The sequence below is a fragment of the Pempheris klunzingeri genome, chromosome 13 (assembly GCF_042242105.1).
Source record: "Pempheris klunzingeri isolate RE-2024b chromosome 13, fPemKlu1.hap1, whole genome shotgun sequence".
Classification (NCBI taxonomy): Eukaryota; Metazoa; Chordata; class Actinopteri; order Acropomatiformes; family Pempheridae; genus Pempheris; species Pempheris klunzingeri.
The window spans coordinates 3,631,483-3,650,854 of NC_092024.1; the positions used below are offsets into that span (position 1 = coordinate 3,631,483).

At 43.3% G+C, this 19,372-nt stretch overlaps 1 protein-coding gene across 2 annotated transcripts in view; it reads right to left on the reverse strand.

The window, feature by feature from the left end:
- daam2 (dishevelled associated activator of morphogenesis 2) overlaps nucleotides 1–19,372 on the reverse strand; it is a 91,795-nt gene that overhangs the window by 17,911 nt on the left and 54,512 nt on the right. Inside the window, exons 6-17 of one of the 2 annotated variants that reach the window (XM_070842200.1) lie at nucleotides 10,230–10,563; nucleotides 9,407–9,517; nucleotides 9,165–9,268; nucleotides 8,352–8,418; nucleotides 8,097–8,214; nucleotides 7,749–7,887; nucleotides 5,010–5,068; nucleotides 4,640–4,824; nucleotides 4,227–4,529; nucleotides 3,899–4,006; nucleotides 2,316–2,345; nucleotides 271–377 (exon numbers count right to left, since the gene is read on the reverse strand). In XM_070842200.1, coding sequence (XP_070698301.1) covers nucleotides 271–377; nucleotides 2,316–2,345; nucleotides 3,899–4,006; nucleotides 4,227–4,529; nucleotides 4,640–4,824; nucleotides 5,010–5,068; nucleotides 7,749–7,887; nucleotides 8,097–8,214; nucleotides 8,352–8,418; nucleotides 9,165–9,268; nucleotides 9,407–9,517; nucleotides 10,230–10,563 — 1,665 coding nt within the window. The remainder of the gene's footprint in view (nucleotides 1–270; nucleotides 378–2,315; nucleotides 2,346–3,898; nucleotides 4,007–4,226; nucleotides 4,530–4,639; nucleotides 4,825–5,009; nucleotides 5,069–7,748; nucleotides 7,888–8,096; nucleotides 8,215–8,351; nucleotides 8,419–9,164; nucleotides 9,269–9,406; nucleotides 9,518–10,229; nucleotides 10,564–19,372) is intronic. The other variant, XM_070842201.1, reaches the window with a different exon arrangement.

The following is a 19,372-nucleotide window of genomic DNA, read 5'->3' on the forward strand; positions in this document are numbered from 1 at the left end:
TGCACTACACAGAGGAAAGATGCGTCCTCACCTGGACAATGCTTCGGTGCATGGACAGCAACTTAATCACACTGACAGATGTCATCGTGTGTCCATTAAAAACACATTTCCAAGCAGCTCCACGCTGAGTTACAGCTCTAACCCCTGACCCTGAGGCTCGCTTGTGCTAAGGGCATCTCTCCAGAAGCATAATCGGATTCACAGAAAACACCTAGTTGTTAATCAATGGTACAATGTAGCATAATTCATAATTCCGACTGGGACCCGTACTTTGAAAGCAGGATGACACAGTTCTGCGCACGTCTGCCGTCGATGACTGACAGCTCTTTGACCTTCCGTGTGCTGACGTATATGTCATCCATGGAGCCCGTCTCTTTCTGCAGAAACACAAGGACAAAGAACCACATTAACTTGAGAGTGCTCATATAAAATGCAAAACCTGGACAATGAAACTCCTCCTCACATCTGTCTGACTTTAAAAGAGGGAGCCGTGGTCGGTTGTTGCAGTTTGCACCATCATAGGTAGATAGGTATCTGCTTTCTGTTTGCACTACAACTATCAAGCACAGACTAAAAAGTAGCACTCCAGCTAAATACTTTAATCGGCTTCTAGTCACTTTCCCTGACCTGCTTCGTGTGCTTTGTGCATTTGTCAGAGGCCATAATGCAAGTTTCATTATTATAATTAGAAATGCTGGACTTAACAGTGGAAGATGTATGAAAACGTCAAAAACATGGATGAATGAAAAAAAAAAAACCTATAAAAAACTAATAATAATAATAATAATAATAATAATGAGAGGTCACAAATTCATGCCGGTACAAGCAAGTCCTGTGAGAGGAGATTTTATTGGTGAGTCACCACTGCAAACACAATGCAGGCAATATAACCCTCTGAGAGGCACAGGAAACACTGTTCAAAACTGGGTTCAGCCCAGTCAGATATTTTTGTAAGCCTCACACAAATGTAGTATTAAAAATCCACAAGGGGAAAGAATACATGTCTGAGAAAACTGGTCGAGGCTGCATGTTAAACACATTCTATTTATGGGCCGAGCTGGTTTCCTGCTTGCCAGAAAATGTCCTTTTTGAGGTTGCTGGCTATGACGTATGTAAAACAGATGCGGCTTGTAAAAAAAAGTGGCATTTTCCATGCCTGCTTTGACCCACGGTGCCTGGCAGCAGATTGAGGTTGGCACTGGGTTAGGGGGGCAACTCCCATTCACTGGGTCCGCCATAGCCTCCCCCCACGGGCTAGAGGCAACGTTGCCAGGTTGTGAATAGCATGTGCACTCAACCCAATGTAACAGGAGCCTCCTCATCTTTTATAACAGTTATTAAGAGGCGCGATCAACTGATTTTTCTCTCTTAAGCGAGGCGACATGGTTGTGAAGGTTATTTTAACATGCAAATGGCTGCATTTAAATTCAGGCTTATCCTGCTCACTTCGAGATGATGAATTATGACAATTAAGGCAATGAAAGATGATGATGGTAATAACTGTAATCAACACAATAACTAAGATGAAAATGGGGTTGATAATGAAAAATAAGGCAATGATGATGAAGATTAATGCAATTAGGGTTTTCTGAACCTCCACTAAGGGAAATAGTCCAAGTCTACAGCCCAACAGCCATGCACCTTCTTTCACTCCACACCAATATTTAGTCCAGTGGTGAAAAGCGTGCCTTTAAACCCAAAGTAATATATTCTTACAGCACAAGAAGCTGCAAATTCAACTTTGACACAAATCACCTTATAAAGATGACACAGTGAATGTGTTGTCCGTTTACACGTACAGCAGACAACATTAGCATTTATTTGGAGTCATTTTCCTGGTGGCATGACAAATGCAAATATTTTACTCTCCTTTTTGCTCAGGTTTTAGTCTCTGCTGAGGGAAACATCAGGCCTTTTAGCTGCTAAATGCTTCACTGGGGCCACCAGCTAGTTGATCACTATCTGCTGTTTGGTGCTAGCAGGTGGTTTTTTTGAGTGACAGTATGGAGAACCAAAGTTACACACTAGAGAGCTGAAAGATTTCATGAATCTCGTCCAATTGTTAGCATGACATTATGGACGGGAGCTGCTGTAACACTAAAATATGTAAGATGAAGGTTCATACATCCCAAAAAACAACAGGTAACACAGGTAAACACTATGTATACCAACAGACGCATTAATAACACATCCATCACAATAGTAACTGGCTTCTCTGGAAGCCGCTGCATCACAGAGGAGTGGGTGAAGGGTGGGTGAAGAGCAGTGAAGGTAGGTAACAATGAGATGAAGATGCCGGAAGAGCTTGAACTCACCTGTTTGAAGGATTGGTTAGTGAGCAGGTCCTGCCCAGGCAGTCGGAGTGTGCAGAGAGACACAAAAAATTGGAAAACACATGCAAAGATTAGCACTTCAAGCAGAAAAAAAAGGTGGTGGCTAGAGCAAAGAACTACATCTACGCACACTACAAGCTGAAGCTGAGAAGCCCTCTGTGGGAATAAACAATAATAATCTACCGTCCAAGTCATCAAGGGCTCATGAAATCAGTATTCAGAGTCTGAAATATCTCCGTGCTGCCTTGGTGAACGAAAAAGCTTTTACACTCTGTTTTATTTTGGTTTCTGTGTTCCGAAAGAGGTCCTGATTGTTAAAATGTATTCTTTTGATTGCATCTACATCTGCCTTGACATGGAAAAACAAGAGCATGAAAAATGAGTGTGGAAACTAATCCTGCAGAGGGCGAATGTAAACAAAAGCCCATTTTGAAAGACAGACCAGCGACAAGCTTAAAAAAGCAATTATGCCGTGTATAAACATTGCAATATTGTCCACTTGAACTGAATCTCGCTCTTGCCAAATGGAACCGAGTTGTCAAAGCCAGGAAGATCTTGGGTTTTTATGTGGCTGTATCCATAGAGATCTGCATTTAACTGTTGGTCGGTGCCAATAAAAACCTGCTCTGTATAAATAAATACTCACAGTAAATCACCGTCAGCAACAACCTCCAATGATCCATTACTCCTTAATAAAAGCCTGAAAGGAGAAGTTGTGCTTTCAGCTGTCCGACAGCTTTTAAGAATGGCAGTAAAATGCATCATAAGGGATTTGAACGGAGTTAATGCCTCCATAGAGGTTATACTGCTCTTCTATTGAGCCTTGCTTTAAACTGTGATTACTAGAAACTCATTAGCGCACATTAACATTCCTCTTAAACCCATTTGAGGCAGTAAAATATATCAATTTATGCAACTGCACACACTATTATCACATGACAAGTGGTGTGTAATTACTTTGGAGCACAGAGGGAAGTAATTGCCACGTACTGTATGGTATCGCCCCAAAGGCGTGCATATTGCAATTATCCTATTAGTTAGTCCGTGGTTCAACATGGTTTAGTCAATTGGCTCTTTATTTCAGTGTGTTTGCTTCAGCACAAAGTTTCCTGTATCGTGACTCCTCGTGACTTGAGTGGTGTTGAGCGTTTCCTCTGTGTTGACCTGGTTCACGAGCCCTTGAAGACCCAGTCAGTTCCCACACAAATGCTCTGCAAACACTAGGGCAAAGCTTGAGCACTGTGGCATCTCTACAATAAGGCATTCAGCAGTGAACAGCTGCTCATGTTAGCCTGGAGCTGGACCCTTGGAACGCTCATGAGTCCTCCCTTACAACATCGCACCGCTCGCACACACACACACACACACACACACACACACACACACTCTCACCAATACATACATATGATACAGAATCAAGACAAAACTTCAACTCTAACAGTTAACACCACAGGCATATAAAGGATTTCCGTGTCTGTGTGTTATTGCTAACCGAAACAAACATTCACACACTGCAAGTCATCAAACTGCACTCCAGAATATCCCAGTTGCTAACATATCCAAACCTGTTGTCTCTGATAGGCTGAAAACATCTTCTCTATGTCCTTGAGGTCAAGAATCTTGAAAGCTTTCAGGTCGTCGATCTCGTTCCAGATGGTGCCATTGATGACATTCTGAAAAGGGGCAGAGGGACGTGAGGGATGAACATTTAAACACTGATTAACACTGAAGGCACGACTTCCAATTGTTGTTCTGTTACACACTCAACAGAAAGCAGAATAACCGCGGTCTTACTGTCATATCACATCATCAGTTTGGCTTTAATACTCTGATGTAAAATATGTTGACATTTTTAATGGCGCTTTGAAGCCGATGTTCTCGATGCTCTCTCACCTCTCCTAGTTTAGACCAGTTGAAGGACTTCAGGGGGTGAGAAGGCTGAGGGATGGACTTGGAGCGCAGGGTGGTCGCTGAGTTGAATGAAGACGGGATAGGAGGAGGCGGGGCTCCAAAAATCGGAGGGGCTCCTGGTGGAGGAGGTGGTGCTCCGGGGGGAGGAGGAGGGGGTGGAGGAGGCGGACAGCTGAATGGCAGTGGAGGTGGGGGCGGGGGGAAACCACCTGTCATAGGTGGCGGGGGTGGAGCCATGGGGCCGCCGGGAGGGGGAGGAGGAGGCGGGAAGGACACAGTGCCGCCCTGTTGAAGGAAAACATGAAAAATAAAGTCATATATTTTAATGACATCACATTACAGATTCACACAGCAGGTCTGCCATATTGTAACCAACTAAGAGCAGCAGTGCTCACAGCTATGTCACTGATCCGTGTGGACAGGTCCAGGACTTGTTCCCTGGCCGAGCGCAGCTCCACACCCTCACGCTGGAGTTTGTCCTTCATCTTGTTCAAAGTCTTCATCATGTCGTCTTTTTCCTGGGTCTTGGTTTCACACTCCCGCTCCTTCCTCTCTAGTTTAGCTAGCAGCTCGACATGATCTGAAAGGAAACGGGGCAGAATTTTGTTCATATTATGTAGATCGTGACAGCAAAATGCAGGAAAAGCAGATTTGTGGGCAAATATATTAAAAAATATACACTGATGCGGATAAAAATGAATGATGCATTTGATGATGTATTTTCTCTTTCAACCTGCAGAGTGCAGTGTGTCAAACAAGTCTCACCTTTCCTGAACTTCTCTGCCTGGTCTCGCCATTGTTTCACCTCATTCTCATTGACCAACCTGTGAAGCAGGCAGACAAAAATAAGCACAGGCACAAAAGCAGACGGACAAGCTCAACACAGACTTGCACAAAATGCTTGTGCGTAGGGGTCAACTGCAGTCCAACCAAGTCAGGCCAGAACATTTTGAGGAAATTCAATCATTGATCACAGACAGACAATTCTTGACTACCTTTTTGGGAGAGGGATTTTAGACTTCCTACTGGCACTGACTGGTTTGATGCAGTTTACTCTTTGAAGCCGCATGACGCAACATTAGTGCTAAAATAAATCCTGCAGGGCTGAAATCAATTATATCCAGAGTTATAAATGTTGACACTTAGTTCAGCTTGAGGCTTGAGGTTAAAAAGGGTTACGCTGATGTTCCTGATAATGATGCAATCAGGGAGACTGCACATGGGTGTAAGTTAAAAATAGTAGGTAACAGTTAAAAACTGAACAAGAGAGAAATGAAAAAAAATGATCAAATGGAGTGTTTTGAGAAATTGATTCAGATGAAGAAAGATTGGAAAGTGTAACCTTGAGCATCCAGGCAAGCCGTGTCTACAGTTGAGAGAATAGACATGCTTCAGTGTCACTAAGCACGGAGTATAAAACAAACAGTGAAGAAGAAAGAACCCGAGAAAAGAAAAGAGGGAAAGTGCTGAGGTATGACTGCCAATAAGGATAAAGTAACTTCACTCTGGTAATGATTCACACTTGCTTGCTTGTGATCAATTCACACGAGGAAATCCACAAGGCAATTTAAAAGCAAATTGGTCATTAATCAGATTTAGGTCCTCTAAATGCTTGTGTTAGTAAGAGGACTGTCTGAACCTGATTACAGAGTCAGTGCTGCCTTAATTACAGCAGCAATGCTCCATCGATCCAACTCATTAACACAAAAAGACACTCACTTTATTGTTGACTAGTCAAATAAATACCTTCACAAAGCTGTGGAAAAATGTGATTTGTACAAGAGCGCTAATTTTGGGTCAGGCACACGTGTGAGTAGTCACAGCCGTCGTCATGGTGACCGCAGATGATGAATGAGTTTGTCTCCCAGTTGTTTTAACAGTTGTTTTAACGTCCCCCCTCCTCCCCGTCTGAGCGGCACGAGACATACTGTACATTTTCACCCGTTAACCATCGGGGCCTCCGGCATGCAGCCAAGACAATGAGGAAATCTCACTTTCTGCACCCTCTATCCAGGCATAATTTACTCAAAGAGAGTTTATGGAAAAACACAACAAGGCTTTGGCAATAATGTAAAGCGAGGGGTTTTGACCGCTGTGATGGATCTGCAGTGGACAGTAATGGACATCCGGGCTTGGACGCAGCATCCAAGTTCGCTTTCTGTACGCTACTGGAAAGAATTACGCTCAAGTGAGCTGATTGCACAAACAGTAGTAGCTGCATTAGTGAATAAAAGTAGGAACTAGCAGGGGCCAAGGTTTACCACACTACAGGTTTTATGGTGCTTTCACCGCTGAGACTAAACACATTCATCACTGATCTGAAGCTTGCTTTAGAAATAACAATAAAGTGGAGAGTGGAAGGGAAGAAAGATGGTGAAAGAGAAGAATGACAACATGTCAGAAAGAGAAACTGAAGTTAACTGGTGGGAGAAATGCACACCAAATGTACTGGATGGACAAAGCCCAGAAGGCCATCTTTTAACACTGCGTACACTAAGCACACACGTCGGTCTTTGGCTCCTGAACATAAGTCCAGATTAGTTTCAGAAGTCAGTGAAACCCAGACCACAAAAAAAAAACAAAAAAAACAGCAAACGTGAGATGGATCTCTTTGAGCGACAGTGTAGACTGTGCTCACGATGACATACAGAAAACACTACCACTACTACTAACTCTACTTCCAAGGCCTAAAAACCTTCCGAGGTTTTCCTTTAGAAAATGATTTTTTCTCCCCGTTGTCCTCTGCGTGAAGCCGAGTGACTGCTTCGCCGCACCTCAACATGGCTGACTTGGCCGTCCTGCCCGCTTAATGCGATTAGAGCAATTTCCTTTTGATCTCCGGCTTCCGCTTTCATGCCAATTCACACTCTTCCTCTGACTCTACTCATGACCCCCTGCTGCCATCTTCACTTCACCTCACCTTCCTGTGCAATCACATTCTCCGCTCTCACCACCGGCACAACAGCTCCAAAACAAAAAAAAATAAAAAAAGCCAGGCCCAGAGCATTAAAACCGGTCTTATTACACCAGCGAACACTGGCTCACTGTACAGGCTTCCTTACACTAAAGCTCATGACATCCCAGTGCCTCCTAGCCATGCCTCAAACACTCAGACATAAAAGTGCATTATGCTGATATTAGACTGATCTAAGCTAGAAGTGATGCTGATTACCCACAAGATTTTTCCAGAAATGAGAGGGTGTTTACAGCTCCGGAGGATAAAGAGAAGCTTTTAAAAAGGCCTGGAGCATTCATGGGAAGTACAGGGCACTTACAGCAACTCTCTCATATAACAGTATAAATTACAGTATAATGTTTGGCCTGAATCATCACTTTGAGTAACATCCTATGTTGGTGTATAAGCATCTGATGTAGACAGTGTTCGTGTGTTATGTTAATGTGAAAGAACAGGAAATATACAGTGTGGCATCTGCCAGAGGGCAAAGGTCGTGTGTTCTTGTGTCACATATCTGCTTTGTTACAGGATAATGAGATTCCACTTACATGCGAATGATGTTCTTAACACTGAAGTTGTCCAGAGGGGCCATGTCGGGGTCCTCTCCCTTGTCGTCCTGTAGGACTATCTGCTGAAGGATCCTATCTAAGAGCTGCCAGTGATGCAGGCTGCCACCGCCACGTTTATCTGGGTGTGGAGTCACAGACAGAACCAGGGGGGGTAAACAAGTGCTGATATATCTGGCGATGTACGTGAAAAAAAAAAAAAAAAAAAAAAAAAACTGTATGCAGCTTTGATTTATTCACGATAATGGTATTGTCTGTAAATAACACACATTTGCAAATTTGAGCCTAATTGACAAGGTAAAACTGCAGCTATGTGGTGTAGCTACTCACAGGGCATCTGCAGGCAGTGCTGGAGGATGGAGAGGAGGTTGGGGTAGGCGTCTGTGTGGCTCAGCTTCTTCTTGATCAGCTCAAACATGGCACCGGCACTCTTAGTATCTACATGGGTCTATTAGGAAAAAGATCCAGTCTTGAATCACCAGCCAAGCCTGACCATTGCTTTGCTCCACTTTGGATCATTCAAGCCCTGCAGCCAAAGACGTGCAGGCACCGACATCAGCTTAAGGGTTTTTCTGGGTTACTCACCATATCAAATCTTTTGGCCAGCTCAGAGTCGTCCTCATTCCGTACCATCTCAAAGAAGTCCAAATGCCTGGACAGAGAGAGGTAACAGTCAGACTGAAGCATTTACTGCACCTTCATTTAACCCTAATGTTGTGTTTGGGGCCCTCTTGGACAGCTCAGAATCATAAACCTTAACCATAAACATGGTTTAAGAAGGAAGCAGCAGAAATAACACATTACTCTAATTATTCTTGTTGGGCTCAGACACTCCAGCTGTGAACCTGGTTAAATACACTGGTTTTACATACAGTTAGTATGCTCTATGTCTGTGTTTGCTATTAAGGGTTCTCCATTCAGCAAATCCCAAATAAGTCCACTTAGATTTCTTTTACTGATGTTTTAGTACAGTTCATCAGCCAGTCACACCTAGAAGTAACTTCACCACATAGGATAACGCAGCATACACGAACTGTTCATCTGTGAATCACTTCCTGGCTGACAAAATGAATCCATATTTGTTCATTCATAACACATGTAACTTATAAAACACAAAATATTTCTTGATCTGGTGTAATAACAATGCTGTATGGTCATGCCAGCATTGTGTCAGCTTCCTCTAATGTGTAAGCCCAGTTTGTGTCAAAGAGAAGAGTTACCACTTCAATACTCACTTCTACATATCAGATTTTAATGAGATCCGAAGAAAAGAATACAATATTTACGGGAAAAAATGGGTGATTTCATTACAAATATATCTTACTGGTCTGCACAGCAGAATTATTACAGAGGAGGATGCTCATTTATTAACTGATCAATCCTTAGTCTCCCTCTCACCTGTCCAGAGTGGCGTTCTCGTGCTCTCTGAGCTTGTCGATGACCGGCTGGATGCCCAACATCAAGAACTCGTACCTTAGGTGGAGGCGGAACTCGAGGTTGTCCTGAAAATAAAAGACCAAACAGTAAATAGGTGCCTGGGTAATTAAAAATGTAGCATGTTAATGGTATCTGATTGATGATTTCTTCTTCCTATATTTCATAGGGTCTCATCTAAAAGGCGTATGGGTGTTTAAGCTGACCTCTCCAGCTCCAGCGTTGAGCACAGCGTTGATGAAGGACATGATGGCGGTCTTTAAGTTGACCTCGTCTCTGTAGCGGCCTGTGCTCTTGTCCAGCTCATTCAGCAGCGTCTACATGGTCAGGACGGACGAGAGAGTTAAGTTGTGCTGAATCTAAAATATATTTGAATGCTGAATCATCAGAGAGCGCCTGGGAGACAATAGGTACGTGTTCCTGAACTGACAAGGAACTCTTGATGTATCGAAACTACGTCATTCTAACACAACAGTGAAGAGAGCGCAGTCTGAGTCACTGTTCTCACTTCTCACACATTTTGTTCCCTCTTACACTGACCCCCCGACGTACTTTCGCAGCTTAATAATAACTCCAGCCAACATTAAAAGGGCCTCATAAGGTCTGAATCACTTTGCTCTTGTGGTGTTAGCTTAGCCTGAGGTGGCATGATTTACCACACACCCTGGGGGACTTGAGATGTGGCTTTGTTGACTCAGTCCTGCTAGTAACCAAAGCACCACACATTCCCTGACCTCCATAACTCTGGATGTACTCACCTACCTTTAATATGGCTGGAGTGTTGACTTAACCAGAGGCCAACTGTCTGAGGCGCTGCAGCACGAGTCTCCAAATTATCAAAACGACCACAGCTTGATTTATTTAAGCATTACTCTGAAATGTTTTGTCCCATAATTCTTGTCTGCCCATGTCTCCAGCAAAGGCTCCCTAAGGATGTGTGTACCATGAGACATGACCCACTGTTCCAGTAACATGACAGCCGTTTGCTCCTCTAACATTTCTGCTTAAGATCGATTCGGTTTGCCTCACCTGAAAGCGAGTCCTCTCTGCAGCGTATTTCTGGTAGTGCGCCATGGCCTGCAGCACCTTCTTGTGTCCGTCAGGCACCAGACACACCGCCCCAAGAATCTCCAGCACCGCCACTTTGGTCTTGATGTTCTCCGTCCGCAGGCTCTGTGAGATGGTGTTGATGCTCTGTGGGTGGGCCAGGACGTGCGCACGGCCCTGCGAGTTGTTCATCAGGGCCTTGATGCAGCCGATGACGGAGGTGTGGACCCGGCTCTCTGACGTCTCGTAGTCCATGCTGCGCAGGAAGTTGAGGAGGCAGGTGAGGCCGTCCAGCTCGATGAAGCGCGTGACGAACCTGGAGGAGGTGGGAGGGAAACAGATTCAGAGTTAAGTAAAGCACAAGGACAAGCATTGCTACAGTTAGTGAGGACTGTGCAGGGCAAATCGTGAACCTTAAAGGGTCTTTACATTCTGCTATATTATTTACAATATACAGTATATTACTTTATTATTTACAATATTCTTTATTGTATGGTTTTAGTATTTATAAAAAGGATATGCTGCATCTCTCTGCTTATGCTATTGAATAAAGGGATGAAATGCTCAAAATATGATTAAAAAAAGACATTTGCTGCTCCAATATAAGAACTCATGTAAACTCAACTCAAATTAAAAACATACATAACTTAATGTTGCAACAATTCATTATTTGAACTGTCAGAACATCCGATGTTGTTTCTTTGTTTTCAGATTAATCATTCTGTCCATAAAACAACAAAGAATCATCCCAGAGCTGTAGCTGTTGTTTTGTCCCACAAACAACCAAAAGTTGACAACAATAAAAAAAGCTGATAAAAGTCAGTAAATCAAATCAAATCATCAAATGTGTTCGATTAATATCAGTCAAATGACTAATTGGTTGAAGAGGTACACTGATTTAGTGTTGCTCTGCTATAAAGTTCTCACAAAGAACTCACAACACAAGCGGATTAAAAAAAACAAATGGTCAGAATCTACATTGATATCCTGACTTTCAGTCGGTAGCACCAAAAACCCTGCATCCTATACAATAGTGCAATATCATAATGCAAACAATAGCCTCCCTCCTACATCTGTCATACTTCAAACATTCGATTTGTGATGGGGGCCAAGAAAAGGCACCCCTGATGACATCATGAGGTACTCCTCATCCATGATCTAATCATTTCAGCACTGATTCAGACATTTACTTATTTTGAACTGAGTGAAATAATAAGTAAACATATACAGTATGTACACACATCTACAGACAAGAGGACAAACAGAAACAGCTTCTTTATACGTCACACTTTCACACCGTCACAACCCAAGCTCATCCAGTCGCCTACTGACCACCCTCATTAGCTGAACTAATGAGAAACCAGCCACTCATTAACCTCCTGAGTGACAGGCAGGACGCGTAAACATCGAGGGATGTCACATCTAGTGAGCACACTGTGGGCTGTGCTGTAAATGACCTTCCCACTCGCTAAGATTCCTGATAGGCCTCATAAATTATCTCCAACAAACGAGGGTTTGTATAAGGGGAGAGTGAGGGAGAGGAGGGGGAAGAGACGAGGACAAACAGGGGAAGGGAAAAGAAGGGTGGAGAGGAGCGTGAGGAAAGGGGGAGAGGGGCTGAGGGTTGAGATTTATTGCCACTCATTGTAAGAGATACATTGTTTTGATGTTAGGAGCTCCATCCCCGTCCCACTGCCGTCTTGGCTCGGGCAGGCGTGGAAAAAACAACGCAAAAAATGTAAATCATCCAATTATTATCCTGTACATTGAGGCCATGGCTCTTCTCCCGCGCACACAAGATCGCTCTCAGATTTCCAGCAGATGGATACATAAGCGCACACACACTTTACCTGACATGACCAGTAAATCTCTCAAAGACACATAATCCTCTGATCTCCAGCAGCGCCTGGAGAGATCAAGAAGGTCATACTACATGCATGCATGCATGCAGTCAACCTTGCTTGACAATGCACTGAAATCATAGAGAACACACACAACCTTTCAGCAGACAATGTGCTTCTTGTTTGAGCACAGACGCCGTCTCGGCCTCCACTCAACACCACGGTGGCGAAAACTAAATCCAATACATTGGATATGACTTGATTCAGATGTTACACAGACACTGGAACCAGAGCGAGGCGGAACTGATCCAACTGTTAAAGTTACACATCTTATATCAGTGACAACTCTTTGGCCAGGAGAGAAAGGAGCAATAGCCATACGCCTGTCCGTGAATCGTGGGGCCACCTCGGAGACAGAGGTTTCATACTGGAGGAGAAATTAAGCTGTACATCCCTGTGATTAATGCATGGAAAGCAGAGGGTGAGAGATGTTGTTCTTGGAGGCTGGGTTCAAAAGGGTGGACGGGATTCAAGGCTTCGCTCGCTGCCTGCTTCGCTTCGCTCTGCTGGTTTGCCGACAGCTCGCCAGGAACACGTGCACACAACCTATGCACAATAATCTTATGTGAGTGCGCGTGCTTGTGCTCGTGCAGGGGAGGTAGGTGGATAGGATGCATGCGTATGCAAAAATTTCACACACAGACACATGCAAGGGCGTTCAACAAAGACTAATCCGCTGTGCTGTTAACAAAACCTTCTAGTAAGCTGACATCCAACTATTCTCTCTCTCTCCTACTCCCCTCGTCTTTCATTTTCTCTCCAGTGAGCACTTGAATCAATGGATCCCATCTCCTCGGCCTTTGGAGTCTCCTCTTGTCTTCTCCTATCCGCTGACATTCACACTCAGCCGAGTAGCGTGCAGGCTTTTTTCTTTTTTTCTGTTTTGGAACAACCACTGCATACTTGAAAAGCCGCTGGGGTTGCGTTCAAGACAGCGAGAGCTCGACAACTGCTGCATACAATATGAGCTCAGGCAGAGCTGAACAATACCGAGGCCGGGCCAACCACACAAACACACACATTAAGTTCTTCAGACAGACAAAAGAAAGAAGCGAGGAACATAACTTGGAATTGGACGAGACTAAACAAAAGTGACAGCGTGTGTTGAGTCGAGGCCAAGGGTGGTCAAAGGTAGCACTGGGTTTCTAAGCAAAACCCTAAGATCCCTGCGGGTTTTATTTTAGATTTTCAAATGATTTTCAATGTTAGTCAGTTTTTAAAAAACATTAGGGTCATGCCATTTCCACTGATCTAAAAAGTAACACCCCTCAACCAGAGGCAGACAATGTTCTCAATGAGCGTAGACAACTGATCCAGATGGTAAAATTTAGATGTAGAAATTCATTCCAGCCCACTTTTTCACGTTTTTAGCTGTGCAGGCAAAAAAATGTTGCCTTTCTGAACTGCGGATGACCCACGTGTGGCAGACAGTTGGTCCAGAGTTCGTTCTTGCCTCAATGCCTAACCATACAAACTCATCAATGTGCAGCAATTCCATACACACACACACACTCGAGCAATCATGTGCTTTCCGCTTCTCTTCCGCCCTTCATTTAATCACCACGTTCGCACACACTCAGCATCTCTTTCCAACACCCACTCAGCTACCTTCAGGCAGGACACACACACACACACACACACACACACACACACACTCGTGCCTTGTTCTACTATAAAAAGGGCCAGAATGTGGACAAGAGCCCAGGAGGTTCTTCTGAGGTTCTGCTCTAAACTATTTGACCGAGGTGTCTGCAGCACTCGGAAGAGAAGTCATACGATATCACCACGGCTCTCACTCAAATAAATTCAACTTGATGTGAGGCCGAGCATATAACTGTGATAAAATAAGAGCTGAACAAAGGGCAACGCACGTAAAACTAACACACACACACACACACACACATATATATATATATACAGGTCACAATAAAACCCCTGGCCAAGGTGCACATCTGTGATGTGCTTAGTATATCATGGCATGGCACCAGGTTTACTGTTAAAACTATAGAGAGAAGTCTGTGTGTGTGTCATAGACTGAAGTGGGCCACTTTTCCACAACACCTCCTGTGATTTGTTCATTAAGCCACACACACACACACACACACACACTTAATAGACCAAGATATATTTTTAAAACATTATGACTTGTGATTTTTTTAGTATCTTTTTTTATTTAAAGTATTACTTTGCTGCATTTCAAGTCACATCTGTTACAAGTAAAAACAAAACTGATGATGACCTTTGTGGGAAGTGTTTAATAGAAAGCATCCAAATCAGCAGCTGCAGCAGAGACGAAGCTGCTGGTTGGCTGACAATATGCAGATCGTATATGTTCTAAAAAGGTCGTACCTGCCTGAACTAATCACAGCTTTGATGCACCACCTGGCAAGCACGCCAAGCGACCCAAATTAAAGACAACTACAATGTTATGAGACCAACAGGTGCATGCTGGGAAGGCTCATGATGGATTATCCAGCAGTGACATTCACTCAGAAACTTCTACCTTGAGTGAGGTGTGCATTCCCTTCCTGCTGTTTTCCAAGGACAGAGCGGCAGAGACAAGAGGTCATATTATGCTTTGAGAATTAGCAAGCAGAGAATTTGAACCTTGGGCAGACTGAGGAGGACTTGAAATGCTATTCTGTATTTGGCATTCTGAAATGATTCTGGTATTTGTTAAGAGGTTGTAACTGACTCCAGACCAACATCAGCAACCACTGTGTTGTATATTTGTGTGCTTATGTCATTTTTGTTGGCATAATGTTAGGCTAGTGTACACACCGACACGTTAATATATTTATTTTTTAGTTTTATTCTTTAATTTGATAGGCCTAGCATACATTATTTCATTACCTCAACTCTTAAAAATGTAACATTTACCCCAAATACACCTGAACTGACTTTTTACTTTCACCCAAGTGCATCTTTACACAAGTAATTTCATTTTCCCTTGTGTAAAATATTCTAGTACACTCTATCCCTGCACTTAGGAGGCATGATTTGGAAAAACAACCAAATGAAACAGAAACTTTTCTTTGTTCTTTGTATGTGGTTTATGCAGGATGTAAATAATTACATGAAAAGCCAAATGTATCGGGGATCGGAATACAGCCTCCCTTCCTTGCACCACCTTTCCCCCTCTCTCCAACAGTTTATTGCCATTCCAACACAAACCTCCCTGGTAGGCTCAGTCTCTTTGAACCTGCCTGTACCTACCCGCCTGGCCCTCACTTCCCTCCATTTCCCCCCCTGAATGCAAAGTACCATGGGATGAGAAATCTGCGCTCTGAGAGAAGCAAAAACATTGCTCCATCCAAGTCTCTGTAAAGGTGTGATACTCCGCTCCCCCACTAATGTATTTGGTAATATGTGAAAACAGATATAAAGTTCACTCTCTGTTAAGCGGAACCTTTGAGAGATCTGGCGGCAAAATGTTTTGAAGGATAATATTTACATGTGGTGGTAGCGAATCATCCAAAGGGCTATTGACACAGGAGCAGGGGGAACAGCTGCAGTCAACTCAAGTCAATATTCTTGCTGGAAAAGATTTGCAGAAACAATGTCCGGAGAGCTGCCTTGGGAAGCACGGTGATGCTCTACTGACATGAGCCTGACACTGCGGTGCATTCTGGGCCAGCGTGGCCTCAGTGACCTCCAGGAAAGCTTCATTTCCTGTCCTGCTCCGGTCATTTCAACACGGAAATGACAGTGAGTGAGGAGCATCACGTCTTAGATACAAGAATGCACACACAGCATGCTCATCAGCACGCACGTAAACATCAGTACAGAAGTGCAGATGAGTCAACAGATCAACGATGCTCATGTAAATACACTTAAAACACCACAGGAGAGTCTAAATATTTAAATAGTTGGAAGCTATATTGAAATACTGGGCAAATCTGATTTGACTCCGTGCCTGTCTGAATATTGGCCAGCACATGCCCACTGAAGTTGAGATACAGCTTTATGTGAGTAAACACACAACCCCACCGTGACGGTTCAGGCTTCATTTGACAGCTGGTAAACAAAGTAATAACTGCTGGCAGAGAAAATGAGATACGCTGAAAATTTGCATGAGAGAAATTTGGGCAATTTTCAACATGTCTCCATTTTATGGATGTTTATAATTAATCAAATTTATATTTGAAATAAGACATCTGGGCCGTTAAATTGGTTCAGCAATTCTGGTAAACGGTGAAAGCACCTGCCTGCTGTCTCCTGTCACTGTTGGAAGCCATGTTTGATGCACTCCAGCTGTTATCTAATGAAATATTGTGATCTAATTTTTGTCGTACCAGCCTTGTTGTCATCCTGCCGACTTCGGTTCACATTTCCTACATTACCCACAATGCTTTTGACTTCTTAAAGACAACGGGGTCTGATGTGCTTGCATCAAGCTGTTGGGTTTTACATGCCAAAGGGGAAAGCATTATAATACAGCCAGCAAAACCTATGGCAAAGAATTTTCACCAGAGACTGCAGAAATACAGCACGTCTCCACACACTTAGTGTAACGGTCGGCTTGAGCATGACTATATTTACCTGAAAGAGACACGAATACTGAAGATAATACAGCAGCTATTTACCAGACTCATCATTCAAATTGTTTAACCAAGCAGTTGAAGAAAAATGTCTGTGATTATAGTCTGCTACCTCAAAATAAATACCCATAGCTGTCTAGAATCCAAACTATGAAATGATACCATCTGATGCTTACTGCTGAAGTTGAACTACAAGAAGCTGAAGTAAGAGCTGCACTGAAAATGTGAAAATACACAAAAGGTACACCAAGGTACCACCAAGTCCACATGATAAATGCAAATCCAACATTCACACTTCTTTAGCTCAGTTTTGGGTCTCTACCAACTGCTGAGGGCAATATGTTTCTAATTTAGTTACTACAGGCTCCACTGAGCTCACCAGCTAGTCACAAACTGTGACTGTCTGTTGTTTACTGCTGAGCAAGTAGTTTTAGAAGGTTAGCTTTTTTTCTTTTACTGCTTTTCTGCCTAAAACTGCTTCCTGCTGCAGCACAAAATGCTGTTATGAGATCAGCGAGAGTGAACCAAAACAGTCAACAAGATACAGAATGAGCTGAAACTCACAATTCAGGTAATAATTCAGGTAATAATCCTCTGTTCATCATTACTAGCAGCCCTCTTTCACATTGTTTTCACATTGTCATTAGACTCAATTATGAAAATATTTATCAGAGTCACTTTAAAGGAATTCCAAAGAAAAGATTTTTCTGTGTTTTGTCTTCAGAAACCTGTCTGAAGTCTTAATGAAAGTAACTTGTGGCAGAATCACAGATTTCTATCATGTAAAATGCATTTTTAATTGATCCGGTGCACGTCTGAAACTGGTTGACCTGCTTGAAACTCATGTCCACACCACGCCCATAGAATGTGATGAGGGTCATAAGTGGGCCTTTGTTTATTTTAAGGGATCACAAACCAAAATGGTTGCATACCACTTACTTTCACCACTAACCTCCGTTTGAAATAGCAAAACCCAAAAGCAGAGATTTTCAATTTAAGGGATCATGCTAAGTTTGGTGAGCTCAAGAAAAAAAAATATGCCTTTAAATAACTTCTTTTTTTTTTTTTCCAGTGTTAATATCACATTTCATATAGAGCGAGACACAACAGAGCATATGACCTGAACATGTCACCTTGCCATTTGACTGGCTTACAATCAGCCTGTGAGTGAAAGTGACAACAGTGGGTGGCTTGCTGACAATGTGCCGCTTTTGAGCGCGCTGCCTGGCACCCTGCAGGCACGCCATGTGTTAGGGTCTTGTGGCCCCGCAGAGCCGGCTGAGGGCACAAGGGCACTTCTTCACAACCGGGCCCAGCTGCCTCTCTGAAATGCCAGGAGGGAGGGAGGGAGGGAGGGGGGCAAGCCGTTTCAGGAAGTCATCCAAAGGCAGGCATGAATCAAAGCAGACTGTGTGCAGACACTGCCATGTCTCACAAAGGGTTGCCATAAAGGCATACAGTACACACACAGACACACAGGGACGCAGAGGTGACGCATAAAGGGGATGTTTAGGTGAAGCTGATGGCCACATTAAACCACACAGTACCCCCAGACATCTAGGCTGCCAATCACAAACGGATCTTTTCCGCTTTAGCCACCCATTTGTCACATTGGCGAGACTTGGCGGGACATTAACACACTACCCAGGCTTCCCCTGAACACCCATATTCTGTGGGACACACCTGCTCCCCACATCACTGTTACAGGACTTAAAAACATCTGTGTGCTAATGAGCAATAACTCACTCTGTGAACAGCATGGGAGCAGGTGCATTACTGAGGAGCGCTGATTGAGTCTTAACAGCTACTTTCGATGAGGTAGATTAAGTGCACTTGAGTATAATACTAGGAGTTAGTGGATGAGATGAGAGAGAGAAACACTGAGTGGCTAAAACCTTGCAAACTATCAAAATAGAGCAAAAAAGGACAGATCAATTTTAACCTGAGCACATGCTGTCAGAACTATTTTTTGATCATAAATCATATACAAAGGAAGTATATTCATAGTGACACTGGACTCTTTACCGCATTTGTACTCCCCATCTGGGCCGGGTGAGAGAAGCATTAGAGCAGGGTTAAGAAATAAATCAGATTTAATGAGTGTATTCCCATTTTTCTCCCCAATTTAAATACAACTCAAGGGGTTTCCTGGAACAAGTGGGTAACTCTTTTATTACTCTTAGGGACAGGATAATATCTTTTAACTGAATCTGAATTCCTTATTTTATTCAGACCATTTGGTGCACTGGGGGGCATTTGTTGCGTGTTATCCCTCTTGCTCTCTCCTCACATTCTCAGTTTCCTCGAGAATATTATCATTATATCCTCGCTTTAGGAGCATTCTTGTCCAAATCAGACGGCTGAGTGAGTGTGTAAGCTGAGAGAGAGTGCATACGCTCAGTTTTCTTCAAATGATCAGATCCATACATCCAAGACAATAACCCAAATGTTATCCACTTACACGGTACATCTAAGATGTTTAGACAACATCAGCGTCACTAGCAATATCTTATTATGAATACATATTTAAGAACTTTGAAGGGCAGAAGCAGCCATGTGTCTGGACTCACTAAAAGCCCCTTTTATAGTGGTTTGGATCCCCAGATACAAACAACTATGCATACACACACACTTGGCCTACAAACACACACACACACACACACAACCCAGACGTGACCCAGAC